Genomic DNA, 21059 nt, shown 5'->3' with positions numbered 1-21059 from the left:
TGCTTATGTTCTCTTCCAGGAGTCTTATGGTATCATGTCTTCCATTTAAGTCTTTAAGCCATTTTGAGTTTGTATTTGTGTTTGGTGTGAGGGAGTGTTCTAAGTTCATTGATTTACATGCAGCTGTCCAACTTTCCCAATACCACTTATTGAAGAGACTGTCTTTTCTCTGTTGTGTATTTTTGCCTCCTTTGTTGAAGATCAATTGACCATAGGTGTGTGCCCTCTATTCCTTTCTCTTGATCCATATATCTGTTTTGGGGTCAATACCACAGTGTTTTGATTGCTGTGGTTCTGTAGTATTGTCTGAAGTCTTGGAGAGTTATGCCTCCACCCTTGTTCTTTTTCATCAGGATTGCTTGGCAATTCTGGGTCTTTTGTGGTTCCATATAAATTTTAGGATTATTAGATGTAGTTCCATGAAAAATGTCATAGGTAATTTATAGGGATCACATTAAATATGTAGATTGCTTTGGGTAGTATGGTCATTTTAACAATATTAATTGTTCCAGTCTAAGAGCATGGGATATCTTTCCATTTCTTTGAATCATTTTCAGTTTCCTTTATCGATGTTTCATAGTTCTCAGCATATAGGTCTTTCACCTCCTTGGTCAGGTTTATTCCTACATATTTTATTTTTTTATGTGATTTTAAAAGGAATTGTTTTGTCAACAAAAGAAAAAACAAAAACCACATGATCATCTCAATAAATGCAGAAAAAGCATTTGATAAAATTCAGCATCCATTCATGATAAAAACTCTCACCAAAGTGGGTATGAAGTAAACATATCTCACCATAATAAATGCTATTTATGACAAACCCACAGCCAACATAATACTCAGTGGTGAAAAACTGAAAGCTTTCTTGCCAAAATCTGGAACCAGACAAGGATGCCCACTCTCACCACTTCTATTCAACATAGTATTGGAAGTCCTAGCCATAGCAGTCAGACAAGAAAAAGCAATAAAAGGTATCCAAATTGGAAGGGAAGAGGTAAAATTGTCATTATATGAAGATGATATGATACCCTATGTAGAAAACTTAGACACCACACAAAAACTATTAGAACTGATAAACAATTTTAGCAAGGTAGCAGGATACAAGATTAACATACAGAAATCTGTTGCAGTTCTTTACACTAACAATGAAAAATCAGAAAAAGAATGATAAATTCTTTTTATTTTCTTCCAGCATATTATGACAACACCATATTTCATAGAGTTGTACCTGGTTTTATAGTCCAAGGGGGAGATCCTACTGGTACAGGGACTGGTGGAGAGTCTATCTATGGAGCCCCATTCAAGGTGAGACTGAATATTTTTTATCTATTTTCAAGTCAGCTTGGATTGCTTAATTAAAAATGATTGTCCCCCATAGAAGAAAATGCATTTTACATTAGTGCACAAAATCGGGTCTATCATATATTTAGGATTATACAGAATAAGAGCAGCACTTACCCCATCAAGCATTCTTTCTAAGTTGTCTTGTCACAACGTTTTACGCTAGATTGAATCCAGATGGAGCTAAAGGTGGTAGTGAGGAAAATGTGAGTCAGAAATAAAGACTATATAACAGATTTCCCGATATCTGACTGTATCTGATCTCGGCAACTTTGTATGTGTAAAACATTTCTAGAACATTGCATATGCCATCCTATTTTAAAACATTTTATTTAACACTGTATAGAATTTATATTAATCTGCTTGAACTGCTATAACAAAATACCTCTGACTGGGTGGTTTAAACAATAGGAATTTATTTCTCACAGTTCTGGAGGCTAGGAAGTCCAAGATCAAGGTGCTAGCATACAGTTCTGTGAAGCTTCTCTTCCTGGCTTACAAATGGCTGCCTTCTTGCTGTGTCTTCACATGGTGGAGAGAGAACGTCCTAGTGTTTCTTCCTCTTCTATTAAGGGCACCAGCCCTACTGGATTAGGACTTCACTCTTGTGAAGTCATTTAACCTTTTTCATCTTCTTATGGGCCCTATCTCCAGTACAGTCACATTGTAGGTTAGCGCTTCAACATATGAACTATGAGAGGACACAATTCAGTCCATAGCAGAATTCGTTTTAAATTGTACACAATAGACCTCTGTAGCACAAAATGCATGCTGTAACAAGAAATCAGAAGGGGAAACAGAAGGAAGAAGCAACATAAAAGTTAGAAGAGCTGTGGGTTTTAATCAAGAATAGGTCAGTGCTTTGTTAACTGCCAACATAGATCTAAAAAGAAAAAAAGTTAATGTCATAATTAAGATATAAAGGATAGCAGGGGGTTCAAGTAAAAGCTAAAAGCAGGGTTATTTATTAATCTGATGGTATCAATATTATGTTCTTTTAATGAGTAAGCATCAATAGCTCTTAAAATATGTGAATTTTTAAAAACTTCAAATTTATACTAGTAAGATAGAGTATCTGGAATTTCCTTTAATTTTATACTGGGTTACTGTATGATTCTTGAGAAAAATACTTCAACTGTTTGCTTTAATTTTCATATGATAGTGGCCTTAGAGCATGTGAAATGGTTATAAAAGAGTCTCAAATGTCACTGTTAGACTATTTTATATTTTACAAAATTGAGATATCTCATTATTTTAGAGCCTCCATCTGGTAGGAAGCATTCCTTTATTCTATTATTTGGTTTAACAGAATAGCTCTTTGTGACAGTTCCTTTCTAAACTGAGATTTTTGCTTATTATATTCAAATGATACAGATATCTTGGTAAGTTTTTCAATTAGGTCATTTTTAATACAGTATCCAGAGTTATGATCCTTTGAGTTCAAATCCCTTGAGACGAATTTATTAAGGAAACAGAACTTCCTTTCTGAAAAACATTGATTACATAACATGCCTATATTATAAATGAGTCTAGTATCAGGTCTTCTATTAACTAAGAGACTAATGTATATGTTATGTAATCCTGCCCTAGCAAGAAAACCACCTTAGAATGGCTTGCTCCTGCTCTTTTGAAAACTGTCAAATGGGACCAGTGCCAGTTCAGAGATGGTTCAACTTGGGACTTTAAAAAACACAGTGAAGCACATAACATAATCATACTAGATTCCTTGAATTAAAAAATAAGAAGAAAACAATTGTTTCATGACATTTAGAATGGGGTCAGGAAGGGAATAGTTGAAGACTCTGTAATGATTCAAAAGTAGTTATCCTGGAGAAAAAAAAATAGAAGGTTCTAAATGCTTAGATGGCTTTGAGAGATGAGAAGAATAGGGAAATGACTCAGAAATCCATTCCCCTTGAGTACCCTTCCTCTGTGTAAGTAGTAAGCTTTCCACAAAACAGGCTAAATTTGTGGCTGAGTATATTTAGAAGATACTTACAGGCTAGTGAAGTTTAATAGAATTGCAGGAACTGTAGATATTGGATTTGATTATATGTGAAAATCAGCTAAATAAAACTTCAGCATTTTTGGTTAGAAGTTGTATGGACCTTGCTTGTTAGCTGAAATATGAAGGGCCTTATAACTGAGGACATTCACTAAATCTTTTTTTTTTAATGCTTCAGGATGAATTCCACTCACGGTTGCGTTTTAATCGGAGAGGACTGGTTGCCATGGCAAATGCTGGTCCTCATGATAATGGCAGTCAGTTTTTCTTTACACTGGGTCGAGCAGATGAACTTAACAATAAGCACACCATCTTTGGAAAGGTTCGTATCCAGTTATCTTAAGCTTCTATGATATATATGATCAACTTATCTAAGAGCTGCCTTCATAAAAATATTCCCTAGGATATTTATTTATTATTTCTAAAAATGATGGAATACTGTATATTCCTGTTATAATAAACTATGAGGAACCACCTGAATTTTTGTGTGTGTTTTTCAAACAAGTCATTGGTTTTAACTTTAAATTTTTCTGTTTTCTAAAATTGTATTAATGGTATTATTAACTATTACGTCACTCAGCTGCTACTGTTTTAAAATTTTTAGAAAGACACCTAGGTAATAACATTTAGTAGTTTAAAGTTTATCTTGTTAATGATGAATTCCCTTCAGTTTAAAGTGGAACTTGTGTTAACATTAAAACTTTTTTTTTTTAAATAAATTTATTTATTTTTGGCTGCGTTGGGTCTTCACTGCTGTGCCTGGGCTTTCTCTAGTTGCAGCGAGCGGGGGCTACTCTTCGTTGCAGTGTGCGGGCTACTCATTGCGGTGGCTTCTCTTGTTGTGGAGCACGGGCTGTAAGCACGCGGGCTTCAGTAGTTGTGGCTCGCGGGTTCTAGAGCACAGGCTCAGTAGTTGGGGCACATAGGCTTAGTTGCTCCACATGTGGGATCTTCCTGGACCCGGGATCGAACCCATGTCCCCTGCATTGGCAAGTGGATTCTTAACTGCTGCTCCACCAGGGAAGTCCCAACATTAAAACTTTTTACCTGAAATATTACTTTGAACAGTACCTATTTAATCCTGCTTACATTTAACATCATATCAGAGATTATCATTTCCATAGAATTTTCAATAGTTTTCTTTAAAAGGATTCTGAAGATTTTTTTTTCTCATGCTTCTCCCTTTTCATAAATATTCCAGTATTTTCCCAGATAGTTTTATTAAGTCTTAGGTGTGTTAGACATCGCTAGTGCATCAGCTCCCTCTGCTGGTTCAACAAGAATGGTTTCCCCCATCTTAGACAAAAGATGAAAAGGGAAAGAACACACTTAGCACAACTGGAAAACTGGTATTATTTTAGAACTTTTTAGAAATGTTGAATAAGAGGAGTCATGCCAAAAGCATTCAATACAGTATTGTTGCTTAATACTTAATGTGGATTAAGAAATATGCATTGGTGCATTTGAGTCACTCCAACACAGGTTGTCTGATGTTCACAGATTTTCCTTCCTATTATTTACAAAAAATAAGTATATAATAAAATGAGATTTATGTTGCCATTCTGCACGACTGTTTACAATTGATGTTATATAACTTACACATTAGAGACAAAGTATAGCATAGTGGTTACAAGTCAGAATGGCCGTCACTGTCGGCTGTATAACTTCTTTGAACCGCAATTTTCTTATCTGGAAAAGCAAGATAATGATAATACCTACTTTTAGGATGTTTTGAGGATTAAATGAGATAATGTCTTTTTTAAAAATTCCATTTCTCTTTTATTTGACATAACTTCCAGGGCTTAGAAGTTATCTGGGTTATATTACTCTTTCGTATCCTTGCTAAAAGTAAAACAAACCAAAAGTGGAATCATTGGATGTTCTGTATAGGATTCCCTGAAATATGTATTTAGCCCACTCTAGCAGACACGGCCGACCTCTAAAAACAATCAACTTTATCTCTTTGGAGAATGCCTTTAATAATGTCTGCAGAGCACTTACCACATTGTTATTGTTATTTGCTTGTTCTACCCTATTCTAAAGTGTAAATTTGTTTATAATGTTTGAACAAAAAGTAGTCATTCAGAAGGAGATTATTTGGCATTATATTTTTAATAAAAACTGACATTAAGTATATATTGGAAATTTCTCAGAAATCTTACTGAGGGATTAAACTTCATCAATGCCTTTTCCCCTTAGGATGATGTTGCTTTTTTATACCATTTAATGCATATACTCTTATATAACAATATGAAATTCCCTTTCAGTTATTTAAAAAATATTTTCAAAAGTCCTCCCTTATTTCAAAGAATGAATTTACTATTTTTCAATTAAATTTTCTTTTTTATTTGTTAGATTACAGGGGATACAGTATATAACATGCTACGACTGACAGAAGTAGACATTGATGATGAAGAAAGACCACGTAATCCACACAAAATAAAATGTTGTGAGGTAGGAGCATGATTATTATAGGATACATTACTTAAATTATCACTTAAGAGAAATTGATTATTTGTATTGTTAAATTATTAGATGAAATTAACATCACTACTTAGATTTTATCTCTGTAATTTAGTCACAGTTTCTGATTAAGAACTTTTTTAATTGAAGATTTCGAATTCAAAGATAAAACTTCAGCTGGTAATCCAATGAGTGCAATACTGGACTCATAATGGAAAGCTGGATGAATTAGGTTTATTTAGCCCAGTGAAGTGATATCTTAGGTAATTTAAGAGTGATTCTTCATTGAGGAAGCAAGGACCTTAGAGCATTTGATTTGGAGTCAAAATACCTGAGTTTGTCTCTCTTACTGTGTGTTATGTTTTCTTGAATATTTTTCCCTTTTGTAAAATAGGGATAAAATACCTTTTACTTAGTAGCATATTGGATTACTGGGAGAATCCAGTGAGGCCATGTAAGTGGAAGTATATATCATTATGCTTGTAGTGGTTATGTGAGGAAAAATTATAGACACTAATGGCAACATAATTAAATATTGGTTTTAAGTTTTTGTGAAATTTTATAAAATTGAATCGTGTTTTCAAAATATTTCTTTCCATAGGTTTTGTTTAATCCTTTTGATGACATCATTCCAAGAGAAATAAAAAAGCCAAAAAAAGAGAAACCAGAGGAGGAAGTAAAGAAATTGAAACCCAGAGGCACAAAGTAATAATCAGAGTAGAAAGATTTTCTCCTCAGCTTGAAAAGCAACACTGGTTCATTTAGTTCACTTTATTTCCTTTAGTAACAATTGTTTAGTAGTGAGGGGAGGTCAGTTTGGACCAAGAGGTACTATCTAAATTATATTGTGCGTGTGTTTTTCTAAATGTACATTTCTTATATTCAAATACAATATATAACTTTAAAAACTTAAGGTAAATAAGTATTGTCTGAGATGTCCATATGAAATCTGTGTTAAAAAGTAGGTAAATATTTATGATCACTACAAGACTTATTTATGTAAATGAGTTATTGAGAAATTTTTTTGTTTTTTACTTGTTTTTCCATTAATATATGCTCAGGATAAAGAACTTAGAAAGTAAAGTATGAAGGATATAATGACCACCTGGTTACATTATTTAACTTTTCACTCTTATTTTTTGGTGCTATTAAGATAATCTTATTATAAATATATTTAAACATAGAGCTGTTTCTGTATTATTTCCTAAGGATAGTTTTCTAAAAATAGAAATTTCTTCTTTTAATAAATTTCAGTAATTTGTGAACAATGTTCTTTAGATTATTTTGTCTATTTTATTAAAATAGATATCAGAGAGTTGGATTTCAACTTTTTTACTGAACTGTAGCATCGTATTAGGGATTTTATTGTACTTACAAGTGTTAGAGTCAGACAGTTTTAAGTATAATACTGCCTGCCCCAGTTATAAGAAGCAAAGTTTATTAATCTTTCTGAGCTTCAGTTTCCCCATCTTATAAAATGGAGATTTATAATACAACACCTGGTTATAATGAAGATTAAATGAGAAGGGGAATTCGAAAACACCCAATAGTGTAGGTATTCAATATATATTCATTTCTTTTCTTGATATCCTACAATGTAAGTAAGTTAAGTTGCTATTATTAAACTGTCACATATGAGCCAGACACTTTAATAAGCCGTTGCTATCTTGTGGGAAAATAACTTCTTATACAGCTTTATATTTGATTTCCTTTTATTTTTAATTATTTATTTTAACTAATTTATTTCTGGGTGAAAGGTCACTGTCACTATATTCAGATATAATATTCCATAACTGTGATTTATCTTGACAACAAGCCCAAAAGTTGGATGTTTTTGTTTTTAATTCATAGCAAATATAATAGGGATGATGTGGTAGTTATTGATTATATCTAAGTTTTTAAATGAAATTCCTCTATTGTGGCCAAATCTTTTATTTTTCCAATATTTGAAAGGAGAGTTTTAATAACTTATTATTTATCTTCCTTGTGATATATTAATTTGAAGGCTCAAAAAAGACAAATTTGATTTTTCTTCCCATGTACCATTTGGTTAGCTAAATCTATTGCTTTTTTTGACAATTTTGTTTAACTTATTAATTTTAAAATATTAAGATTGTTTTGGCAGACACTAGATAAATTGCTTCCCATTTGTAGTACTCTCAGAGCTATATGTTTATTAGTTTTTTAGAAATCCCCATTTTGCTCACCAGTTTTGGTAACTATAAAAAGTTTTAATTATTTCTGTCATGCTTGACTTAGTGTATTTAATGGTTCTATTGCTTTGAAAGTAAAAAAAGTAAAAAAAGGATATTTATAAGTTTTGTTTAACTTTTTCTTCCTAAATCTTTTCTTTAATTCTTTTTTCCTTCTTTTTTTTTTTTCTTTATTTCTGATCAGAAATTTTAGTTTACTTTCATTTGGAGAGGAAGCTGAGGAAGAAGAGGAGGAAGTAAATCGAGTTAGTCAGGTAAAACTCTTAATTTGCCCTTTGTTCTGAATTATAAAAGAGATTAGGGTCTATATCTCACTCATTTTTTAATCTCCTGCTATACATAGCACAGCATGTTTTACATGGTACACATTCAGTAAGTGTTCATTGAACCAATTCATAAAATGATCTGTGGTCCGTAATATTTGCAACTTCTGAGATGATTTGAGATAGTTATTTTTTTTTAATCTGGCATTTTAAAAAATCAGTTACAACTAGAGTTAAAGAATGATTTAATTTTATGATTCAGATTTTAATTATGCTTGGTTTAATTGGATTGCCAGATGATTTTGTAATTATCATTACTGTAATAAACAGTGACAGACCAAAGCTCTTGCATTCATTTTAGTATTATTTATATGTATTTAATCATTTCATTAATTCTCATCACAGCTCTTTAAGATAGAAATTATCATTCCCATTTTACCTATGAATAAATTAAGGTATTAATAGGTTGTAATTTGCTCAAAGTCACATAACTAATAAGTAGCTAGAGCTGGGAGTTGAACCTACATCTGTCTCACTATAAAATCCATGTCTCAAGGTTATACATTGCCTCCTGTCCTTTATCCCACCAATGCTCGCCATAGGCCTTTAAGTATGGTTTTCCTCAATATCACTTTCATCACAGTACTCATTGCTGAAACACCTACAGTGCCCCACCATTGTTTAAAGCAGTGATTCTGACAAATATGCCCCAAGAAAATCATCTTCAAGGGTTTTTACTCCCCCAAATTTTCGTATGTCTTTCTTTCTTAAAAATCAGTGAACACTGAGACCTAAAGGATAAGATTCAAAGTCTTTACTGTAGTATGTAATTAAAACTCTGTAACCTAGTACTACCTTACTTGCTTGATGTAGTCACCTGTTTCTTACTGACACTTACAATAGCATCGACTTAAAAGCACATTATTTTTACCCTTGTCTTTACTTCTTTATCCATGTGCTTCCCTCATCGTTGAGCCTGGTTTTGGTAGGCTAATATTGGGCATATAGTAAGCACGCTATTTATACCTCTTGCATTAAAACTGAATTAAAATGGACATGTATAAGAAATATTTAGTCTTTTTTTTTTGGCTGTCTTCAGTATCCTTGATTGATCTATTTGATAGCATGGATTCAGTTACCACACGTATACTAACATTCTGAACTCTAGGAGACAAGGCCAAATATTTCTTCTGGGCTCTTGTCCCTCATTCTGAGTTGCCTTTAGGAAACATCTCTATTTTAGGTATCAAAATTAAATCCATCTTTACATGAAAACCTCCTTTTCCTATTCCTTATCAACATCACCAATCACTCTGTCACCCTGGTATCTCAGAAGTCATTGTCAGTATACTAGTCTTATATTATTCATGATTCAAATTTGTCTCTAATCAAAATGAAAGATTCACTGTATGTCATGATCCTGCAGGTATATTTGTAAATGGAAAAAATCATGAATGTTAGATCTGAGAATTTCCAGGATTCTTTTCACTGATGTTTTGTGAAGATGTCAAGTTTCCTTGCATATCCATGCCTTCCCCAGTGTCCCCCCAACCCCTTTTTTTCTTTTGCTTGGAGTGTGTGCTCTCCTTTATTTGGCTAATTTTTATTTTTCCTTTTAAAATTTACCTCCATTATTAACTCCTCACTACCTCTGCCTCCCTCCCCAAGACAACTTTCACCCAGGCTGAGCCATCAAACACGTGTTATACTGCGTTGTAATGATTTTTCTTCTTATCTGTGCTAAGTATTTATTTTATGTAATCTCTATAACAACCATGTGATATGGATGTTACTGTTCCTGTTTTGTAAATGACGAAATCAATACTGAGATGTTAAGTTGCTTGCCTAAGACTGTGTAATTAGGAGGTCGTGGAATCAGAATTTTGAACTTAGGTTTCTATAGCTATTAAAGCATCTAATGTGATTTTGAATGCTGCAAAAGCTGCCTCCTTCTAAGGGACTTCCCTGGCGGTCCAGTGGTTAAGATTCTGAGCTTCCACTGCAGGGGACGCAGGTTCCATTCCTGGTCTCAGAACCAAGATCCCATATGCTAAGCGGTGTGGCCGGAAAAAAAAGCTGCCTCCTTCTAAAAGGCTGGCAAGAAATTTCACTGGTAGCACAGCATTCTGGGGTGGGGGTCAGCTCAATGCAGTCAGCCCACTGCCCTTCCCTAACTTCTGTAGGGTCTTGGGTAGTACTAAGTTTAGCAGCCTTGTAGAGCAAGTGTAGGCAAAAGGAATTTTTCTGTCAATCCTTTGTTGAATTAAATTTCTGGTCTAAAATAACTTTTGTGCACAATTACTTTGAGATTGACTCTACTAGGAAATTAGTTTGAATTTTTTCTATTGGTAGCAACAGCATGTCTTAAATGTTTAAAGCATATCTTCCTCCTGCTGCTTACTTTTGCACAAAGTAAAAAAAGAAAAAATAATAATGTTTAACTTCTACTGAATTATAGTGAACTGGATACTCCAAAAGCAGTTTGTGTTTGCTACAAGGTTGAAATATGAAAGATACCACCGTAGATAGTTCTAGCTTGCTTTTTATGTTTGCTCTTAAACCTGTAAAACACTTTAAACAGTAGAAAGACTAAGTAAATTCTTTCCTCTCTGCCAAGAAAATTGCAACCCACAGTCCATTATCAAATAAGTAGGATAACTCTAGTATGGTGTCATCACAATTCTCTTGTCTGACTTTTAAATTGAGGGTGCTCTGTGATAAAATTATCAAATGTTTGTTTCATACTCTCAAATCTGTATCTCTAGGCTGACTTACTTTTCTTTTCTCCAGCTGCCTACTAGACATCTCTATATTTAAATATCTCACTTGTTACCCAAGCCCTAGCCAAAGGCTTAATGCATTATCTTTTCTTCCCAAACTTCTCCCTGTTCTGTGACTTCTCTTTCTAATTCCCTGGTATCAGTGCCCCCTAAAGAAGAATTTTAGATTTATTTGACGTTTTTCTTATTTTTTTTCTTGCACAACCAGTTAGTTGAACTGTTCTACCAATTTTTCATCCATGGCGTATCTCAAATCTGTTTTTTCTTTTTAATTTATTTTACTATTACCCTTGTTCCAGGCTTTATTATCTCTAGCCTGGGCTGCAGCCCTAGTCTACAGACTGGTCTCCCATCTCCCTTCTCTTTTTTCCCTTCCACTCTTTACTATCAGAATAGTCTTCCTGAAGCCTGATTAAGATGTTATAGTTGCTTTCTGTTGACTATAGAAATAAGGCCAAATTCCTTGGCCTATTATTTCAAGCTGCTTCTTTCACGACTCCCCTTTGCCAACTCTGTCCTTTAGTCTAATGCTTCTTAAACTTCCTTAGTAATAAAAAAGTCACTTGTAGTACTTTAAAAAAAAATTAAATTCCTAGACCCCATCTCACACCTACTGAATCAAAATCTCCGAGGGAGAAACCTGAGAATCTGTACTTTTAATGAAGTCACTGGAAATCTTATCTGGGAAATGTAGGAAACACTGTGTTAACAGATCTGAAATATTTGCTGTTCTACATATATGCCTTGTATTTTCCTTTTTGTGTGTCTTCGTTCATGTTCTTTCCCCTGCCTGAAGTGTTCTATCACACTTCTGAATGTCGAAGTCATATTTATTTTCAACACCTAGAACACTATCTTTTCTAAATGTCTTTTCCAGTTTTTCTTAATCTTTTCTTTTTCTGATCTAATGTCTACCTTTCTTGTGATACTTATATTTTGCTTTTAAAAACATTCTTTTTGCTTTATTACACAAGAAATGTATGACTGTGTTCTTGTTGTATAGTATTCAAACATTATACCCTTTTCTTTCTGCCTTATTAATTTTGTAGGGTCCTAGGCTGTGAGCTCCTCATGGTAAACTTTGTGTCATCTTTGAGTGGCAGTGTGTTGCAGTAGAAATAGCATGGATTTGGGATTATACAAACTCATATTGGCACTTCACTTTCTATAGATAGTCTGCGACCTTGAATAACTTAGTCTCTCTGAGTCTCCATTTTCCTTTGTAACATGGCAATAATATTTACATTTACAGTTGTGAAATAAGGATACAGATAGTCCTTATTTTGATGTCATGCAATCGAAAGATGGTTTCAAATGTCAAATGTCTTAAACTGTATACTGTATGTTATAAATTGTATTTTATTCTCAGAGAGCTAAAGAATATCAGTCACTAATATGATCATGATTATCACGCAGAAGCTGCTGCCCTCATACTCAAGTAGTCTAGAGGGCTAGTGAGAAACTTCACCAGTTCAGCTTCCTGAGGGAGGAAGCCCTAAGCACAGCACTGCGGATGCAGTGCCCTTCCTGAGCGCTCCCACAGGGTTCTGAATAGTAGCTTGAACGGCCTTGGAGAGCATGGGTGTATATCTGTACATCGTGACCCACCAACAATCCACTCTCCACATGGGAGTGGGTCTTGCAGAATCTTTGGCCTACCGAATTTAGCTGTTTTGTGTGTTCATATAATGGAGTCATGGGTAAGTTTAGCTTGAGAAAAGAGCAACAATAAGCAAAAATTGTTGAAATTTACTGGCTTAAAGAAAAGGACATTTCTCTAGAGGGCATGAGATAAATTCTAGAGAGAACAGAAATGGGAGTGCATTTTGTTTATTTTGCTTTTGTACTGTTCTTCAGACTATGGGCATCCTTCAAATACATTTTACCTTTTGGGTGAAATGAAACTTTGACCAGAAAAGGGAAGGCTAGCCTGAGTACTGGAAAAGTGTGACTGAATAATATATTTTTTTAAAATTTAACCTTACTGTTTTTAAGTGTAAATAACTAGAGCCAAAGTCAAATCAGTGTCTTTCACAATGACTGAGAACAATTTGCAGTTTCAGTGGTTGCATGAAATTAAATATCTCTAGAGGGCTTGAAAATAATTGTTTCATTATTCATTTGCTTATCAAGTTTCTTTTTCCAGTGACTCCACAGTGTTAATCTTTATTCCAGAACCTAACATCACAAGTTAATAATTGGTAAAGTCTGAATTGAGGCTTTACTTTATGTGGAAGGAGAAATAAGATAGAGTCCCCTCTGGTTTATGGGTTATCAGCGTGGGATTACAGACGCTGCTTCACCCCACTCATTACTCATGACAAGGTGCCTCTCTCCCATGGGTTAGCTTTCTTTCGTTATTTATTTCAGTATCTTTCTACTACCTGATAAAATCTCTTTTAGAATAATAGAATTTTATAGCTCAAAGGGATCTAGTCCAACTTCCTTTCTTTATAGATGAGGAAACTGAGACCCTGGTTAAGTGACTGGCCAGACTGACTTCATTTCCTTTTTGATAGGATTGCATGATAGGAGGATGCCATAATAACATATCTTGAGTTCAGGAAAGCACATTGTCAGCGTCTCTCATGATATTCTTGTGGACAACATGAGGAAATGTGATCTGGGAGATAGTACAGTCAGATGGATTTATAGCTAATTGAATACTTCTGCCCAAAGAGTGCTTTGTTGTCAACCTGTGCCTGATTATTTGAACGAATAAGTTAAAATGTAATAAGAGTACGTGTATATTCTGTACTTTAGTTTAATGAAATCAGCTGAATAGGTGTAAGACTTAATAGCCTGTAAGCCCTAGTTGAATTACTAAGAATGAAGTCTCTGGAATAAGGAATTTAACATTCTTTGCATTTGGGGGGATCGCATTTGCAGCATTTTGTTCAGTTCTGAACACATTTAAGAAAGATACTGACAAACTAGATGTGTCCAGAGGAACAGAGGGTCATGAGGAGGATGGGGATGATGCCAAAAAACATCTTACTCGGGGAATGCTTAAGGACTGGATATACTTTGGTGAAGTAAAAACTAAGCGAAAATGTGATCCTAGGCTTCAAATATTTGAAAGGTTTTTATCTGGAAGATCCTCCCCTTCATATTGCTTTCTTAAATAACAGTTTCATTCAAATGTCTGTATTGGTTTCAAGTTTACCCCTGAATCTTTGTGTATGACTTAAATACAAATGTCAGAAAATATTTTTCAAGTAAAAGCTACAATCAGACAAGTAGTTTTCTTGAGGCAAGTTAAATGGTAGGTTTAGTATAAAAGTGTCTCAATAGCTAAATTTGAAAATAGTGATTAATTTGTGCCACATTCACATTGATACACAATATTTCTCTTACTACAGTATATGTTAGCATTTTAACTTCAAATCCAAAGTTATAAGAAAGCTATTTTCTTACCCAGAAAAAGGTATATCAATAGACAAATGCATCACTTTTGAGAATAAAGAAGGTCTTTATCTTATTCTCATTTATCCTGTGAAATTTAAGTTTCCCCCAAATTTGGGAGGTGGGTTGGGCATGACTTGGAGAGTGCTGCTAGGCCATTTGTACAGAGGTTGTCAGAAGTGTTAAATAGTCCCTTTTTTTAAAAAAAAAATTTTGTTTTTTGGCTGCAGTGCATGGCTTCCGGGATCTTAGTTCCCTGACCAGGGATTGAACCCACACCCTCAACAGTGAAAGCACAGAGTCCTAACCACTGGACGGCCAGGGAATTCCCCAGTCTATTTTATAAAATGTTTTTGCCCCATTAAATTGTATTAAACTTTGATATGCTTATCTTTCTAGCTGCTCATATTTAATTTTTTAAATGTTAATATATTTGTAATCGTTTCATATTTCTGCTGTAGCAAATTACCGTAAATTTAGTGACTTGAAGCAAAACAAATTTAGTGTCTTACAGTTCTGGAGGCCAGAAGTCCAAAACAGGTTTCACTGGCCTAGATATCGAGGTGTTTGCAGGGCTGCCTTCCTTCTGGCGGCTCTGAGGAGAATCCATTCTCTTATTTTTCCAGTTTCTAGAGACTGCTTATATTCCTTGGCTTATGACTCCTTCATCTTCAAAGCCAGCAATAGCAGGTCAAGTCTTTCTTATCTTTCATCATTCTGCACCTGACTCTCCTGCCTCCCTCTTTCTTATAAAGACTCTTGTGATTACCTTGGACCCACCCTGATAATCCAGGATAATCTCCTCATCTCAAAATTCTTAACTTATCTACAAGATCCCTTTCGCCAAGTCAAGGAACATACTCACAGATTTTGAGGATCAGGAAGTGGACATCTTTAGGGGCTGTTACTCTGCCTACCAATTTATTTGTATCTAAACTAAACTGTATGGAATATTCCTGATAACAGCAATTGTTTGTAGTTCATTTTTAGTTCTAGAAGGTACAACTAGGATTAGTTGGATGGTTGAAAATTACACAGATTCTGTTTTTCCCCAATTAGAGAGAGAGTTGTCCAATAATAGAAGCCATTTAAAAAGGGATGATTTTCGTGTGTGTGTGTGTGTGTGTGTGTGTGTGTGTGTGTGTGTGTGTGTGTGTGTATGTGACTATTAAGCTCCTTTCAGGTGTGGAGACACTGGTTGATAGTCAGCAGTAATGTTAAGGAGATTCCTGCATTGTGTGGAGACTAGATTAAGTGGCCTGTAAGATCTTTTTTTTCCCCCCAAACTACTAAATTTTCTGGTTCTGTGCTAAAGGTCACAGAATGTAATAGGGTTCATGAGAGAAACAGTGTGTGTGTGTGTGTGTGTGTGTGTGTGTGTATATACACACACACACACACACACACACACACACACACACACACACACACACATATATAGGAGAGGGGGAGAAGTAGAGATCAAGATTGATAGATTGCTTGAGTTTTAGGAATCGGCTCATATGTTTGTGGGGGCTGGCAAGTCTAAAATCTGTAGAGTAGGCCAGCAAGCTGGAGACTCAGGGTGGAGTGAATGTTACAGTCTTGAGTCCAAAATTTTCAGGCTGGAAAGTCAGGCATAATTTTTGTGTTACAGTGTTGAGGCCAAATTGCTTCTTGCTTGGGAAAGTCTTTGCTCTTAAGGCCTTCGACTGATTAGACGAGGCCAGCCTACATTTTGGTGGATAATCTGCTTTACTCAGAGTCTACTGATTTACGTGCTAATCACATCTAAAAACAACTGTTTCATAGCAACATCTAGGCTGGTGTTTGACCAAACAACTTGGGTACATAGCATAAAATTAACCATCACACAGAGGTAGTTAGAGGTTGAGACTCAGACCTTCCCACTTCTTGACCAGTGTTGTTCCTCTGTACCACTATGCCTCTTGCTTTCTTTCTTTCCACTTGTACTCTGTTTAGTTTCCACTGTTTCACTGCCTCTATGTTCTTGGGTGTGAAGTGGCAGGTAATATAATTTTCCCACATCCCCTTTGATATTCATTTTCAGATTTGCTTACAGACAGTTTTGAATTTACTGTGGCGCTTCTTACATTGTGTTCACTAAATATATTTAGTATTTTGTTCGTCCCTAAACTCTTTAATGAGCCAGCTGCTTTTATGTAATTTTTTCAAAAATTGTTTTAAAATATATTAGGTGTTTGTTCTTCCTCTAAAATTATTGTTACCTGATGGTGTAAATAACAACCTTAAAATAGGTCATTCAGAAAGAGTAAGCATGAAAGAGAAATATCTGAATTCATTTTTATCCTCTTTGAGACTAACTATCCCCAATTTCTACAGCTCTTCCACAATTTGTTTTCTCTGCCTGCAGGATTCAAAGTCTACTGTAGTAGGAAGGGACATCTAAAAAATGGCTTTTGATCATATATTTCTATGTTAATTTAAAACATTAATTAAAATTTGAAATGGTAATGATTATTCAGATTAATTAGTTTCCTTCTATTGTAAAGCGGGCCTCTCACTGTTGCGGCCTCTCCCGTTGCGCAGCACAGGCTCCGGACGCTCAGGCCCAGCGGTCATGGCTCACGGGCCCAGCCGCTCCTGCAGCATATGGGATCTTCCCAGACCGGGGCATGAACCCGTGTCCCCTGCGTCGGCAGGCGGACTCTCAACCACTGCGCCACCAGGGAAGCCCTGTAAAGTCTTACTTAAAGTTAATGTAAGACAAGTTTCTTTTTTTCCCTTTAAGCTGGTTTAAGTTTTGGGAGATAAAAAAGAACCCATTTTTTTAATGTTAATTAAGCTAACAATTGTAAACTAACATTTACAAGTAAATGAAATAGTTGAGCTTGTTAATGGACCAAGAGCCTGGAGACCTGAATTCTAATCTTACTCCTGTTATTTATTAGTGCAACTCTCATTTTCTGATATGTTACTAAGAGGCTGGACAAGAGGGTCTGAGGCCAACTCTGGCTGTAATGTCTTTGTGACTCCCATTAGGGAGGCACATGGGGAGAATTAATAAGGGACTATTTCTTAGAATAGATGAAAATAAACATTGATGGCTGAAGACACAAGAGGAAGAAATTTTAGGAAGGAAAGCATGAAAAAAAGATATTCAAGTTTTATTCTAGTTGAGGTCATTTTATATTCACTTGTACACTTTTGTACATATCTTGTTTAGTTCTCTTGTATGAAGTAAGCAAGGCTGCTATTATTATTTCCATTTTGTAAGCAGAGTTTCTGAGGTCAGATGAGGTCATTTTCTTTCCTCAAATGGTACACGTTTTGGACTAAAACCCATAGAATTACTGAATACTAGATTTTGAAACTCATTTGGTCCACCTCTTATCTTCTTTTCCTGTGTTTTTTCTACTATACCATCTTCTGGGTTTTGAACAGTTTTCATTGTTAGACAGATATCAAATAATTCTTTGATGTTTTGTCTTTTTATTACTCCTTGGTTTGTGTAAGGTTATGGAAGTAGAAATATATTTTAATTGCATAATTCAGATTCTACGACTTTTTAAAATTACAGATAATAGGATCTTTAGATTGGGCTTCCCTGGTGGCGCAGTGGTTGAGAGTCCGCCTGCCGATGTACGGGACACGGGTTTGTGCCCCGGTCCGGGAAGATCCCACATGCCACGGAGCAGCTGGGCCCGTAAGCCATGGCCACTGAGCCTGCGCGTCCGGAGCCTGTGCTCCGCAGCGGGAGAGGCCACAATACTGAGAGGCCCGCGTACCGCAAAAAAAAAAAAAAAAAAAAAATAGTATCTTTAGATTAACTGTTTGAGAAAAATGTTTGTTTTGCCTTTTTAAACTAGACTATAAGCATGTTTAAACTGATTAGGTCTTGAAAATGTGGAGTACTCCATGTTAATACAGAAATTTAAAAATCCTTTATTTTCATCATGGAAATAAATTTCAGAAAATATACATCTGCCTCAAAGTAAAGCCTGTCAAATTTAGAAGTCTGTTCCCAGAGCTGTTAAACAGTCAAGAATGGGGCTAAAGGGAAAGAGGTATTTTTACCTCTCTGTATTTTTAGTTAACACATTTTGTGATGAATTTTTCAAAATAAAATGTTCCTTCAAAACAGAAAGAAATTTTCTTTTCTTCCTGTCAACTCTAACCTCATACTCTTCCCTCTTACATGATTAGTTGAGGGGTGGGGATGGTGAGCAGCTTTCCACCTCGAGATACAAGGTATAAATTTGAAGTTTTCATACCTTGTGGTGGAGAAGTCTGTAGGATAGTCTGCAGCTCTGAAACCAGGCCAGTTGTTCTGGGTCCATAGGGGCCTCTAGGAAAAGAAAAATGGATTTATTATATCATTGTGAGACAGACCAGGATTTAAATCCTAGATCCTATACCACTAGCTTTGTGACCTTCAGTAAATCGCTAATCTCTCTAAGTCTTTATTTTCCCTCTGTAAAATGGGGCTAATAACGCCCACCTTATTTACTTTCATTTGGGGACAGGAGGAATTGAAAGGTGGGAATATTGTACTGTAGCACAGTGCCTGACACAAAGTATATATTTAATAAATTAGAATAATAGTAGTAGTAGTTTTTTAATAGTTCTACTTCTTATATCTTACTATGTCTTGTTTCCCTACTAAAATATAAATTTATTGAGAACATGAACTTTGAAATTGAAGTATTTAATAAATATTAGGTCATTGATGAATATTGTCATACATGAAAGGCTCTTTTACATATGTTAAATAGCACCTTGTAGGTGCTCTCATCTGGTTGCTTGGGTACATTTTTAAAGTGATTCTATGCAGTATAGACAGTATATTTGAAGAATAATAGTGTGTGTTTATTTCAAATTACTTTTGTGATCTATCTTCTAAGTTTTAATATATCGGTCAAAAATTAATTAGTGGTAAATCACAATGAGGGTTTAGTGTTTGGAAATAGTAATCAATAAACTTATTTTTAAGGGTATATCACTTTTTGAAAGAAAGATGTTTCTAAAATATTTTTAGTCAATGGGAGAATAAGATTGCTATTTATAAAGCTTTTGTTTGTACTCAAATTTTCAGGAACATGTATCTTTTGCTAACCACATTATATCAGTACTAGATTTTTACGTAAATGTGTTAACTTGTCCTTTTGGAAGACTATTTTTCTCTACTCATGATTATATCATACATTCCTTTCTAGAGCATGAAGGGAAAAAGCAAAAGTAGTCATGACTTGCTTAAGGATGATCCACATCTCAGCTCTGTTCCAGCTGTTGAAAGGTTAGCATGGTGCTAGTGTGATCCTAAGTTCTTATTGTCTGGCTCAGATCATTTTCTTGCTTCCTTTGGAAGTAAACAGTCAGTTCTCATAAGTCAAGTTTTGTCAACCTAACCAAAAAACTAAAGCATTTTGATAATGGGGGTAGTAGAGCTACTAGCTTAATGGAGAGAATCACGCTAGTCACATTCATTCTCCTTGCTATCTATCAACCTCTGCTGAACTAATTAAATTTAAAATTAGCTGTTAACCTTTTAAATCTTGGGATAGTTTGAATACTAGGAAACTGTCTGCTTTAACAATTTAATGTTTAATTGAAAATTTCTTTGCTAACTTTTTCCTTGCGTAATTTTTGTCTCAGAATCATGAGTAAGCAAATCAGATTTGAAGGGTTTTGTGAAGAAGTCACCACATTTTGGGCCAATTCACTGAGTATTATTCCTTACATATTTCAGGAGTTATCAGAAAATTTTTGCTGCTTCTCTTTGATAAGGGAAGATGTCTTACTGTTAAATATAATTGCACATGATTCACTGGGCCAGTGTGTCAAAAGGGGACTAAAATACTATTGTACTCACTATTGTAGCTCATTTAAAAAAATTCTATATTAAAACAATCTTTTCTTAATATCCTTTCATTTGAGGGATTTGGCTTCTTCAGCCTGAATACATCAAGCCAATAGAAGAAATTGTTGTCTGCAGCCTTTTGTTCATGAAAATAACACTATTGGTTGTTTGCTTTTTTAAAAAAATTCTAGTGAATTTGTATTTGTGTTAATGGAGCATACCTTTTATTCTATGTATAGAAACAACTTCCCTTTAGAATGTTTCTATTTGCTCTACAATGCCATTCTGAAATTCCTATGTTGAAGTGTTTTTGAACTATTAATCCCAGCAAAATATTCTAAATTTTTGGATAATTGAATAATTTTGTTAGTTTCATTTTGAAGCTAAAATTTGTTTTCCTTATTTTTTTGTAGTGAAAAAGGGGATGCAGCAGGAGATTCAGATGATGTAAGTATTAATTTTAGTATAAATATAGTTGAACAATTTATAGAAAATTCAAAATCTATACAAATTATTAAATTATTTTTCCTAAAAGGTAATATGTATTACCTTTTATAATTATATATGGAAAATTTTGAAAAAAAAATGGAAAGATTTGAAAAATATTTATTTTGATATTGGAATTTTCCTTCATAGTATGTGTGTGTTTCCTTACAAAATCAGAATCTTACATATGAATTTCTAGCCTGTTTTTTCTCCCTGTCACGTAACATAACATGAATACTCAAAATTTAGATGTCATTGATTTTATTTTGTTATGATAAAAGT

At 34.5% G+C, this 21059-nt stretch overlaps 1 protein-coding gene across 1 annotated transcript in view; it reads left to right on the top strand.

Moving 5' to 3' along the window:
* Positions 1–21059, top strand: part of CWC27 (CWC27 spliceosome associated cyclophilin) — a 228608-nt gene that overhangs the window by 17560 nt on the left and 189989 nt on the right. Inside the window, exons 3-9 of the mRNA XM_060009430.1 lie at positions 1193–1305; positions 3525–3668; positions 5702–5800; positions 6411–6514; positions 8207–8276; positions 19648–19727; positions 20705–20738. Of these exons, the coding sequence (XP_059865413.1) occupies positions 1193–1305; positions 3525–3668; positions 5702–5800; positions 6411–6514; positions 8207–8276; positions 19648–19727; positions 20705–20738 (644 nt within the window). The remainder of the gene's footprint in view (positions 1–1192; positions 1306–3524; positions 3669–5701; positions 5801–6410; positions 6515–8206; positions 8277–19647; positions 19728–20704; positions 20739–21059) is intronic.

The sequence above is a fragment of the Delphinus delphis genome, chromosome 3 (assembly GCF_949987515.2).
Source record: "Delphinus delphis chromosome 3, mDelDel1.2, whole genome shotgun sequence".
In the NCBI taxonomy this organism is placed as follows: Eukaryota; Metazoa; Chordata; class Mammalia; order Artiodactyla; family Delphinidae; genus Delphinus; species Delphinus delphis.
The sequence above is the reverse complement of the archived record's forward strand: the minus strand, read 5'-3'. Positions and strand labels throughout refer to the sequence as shown.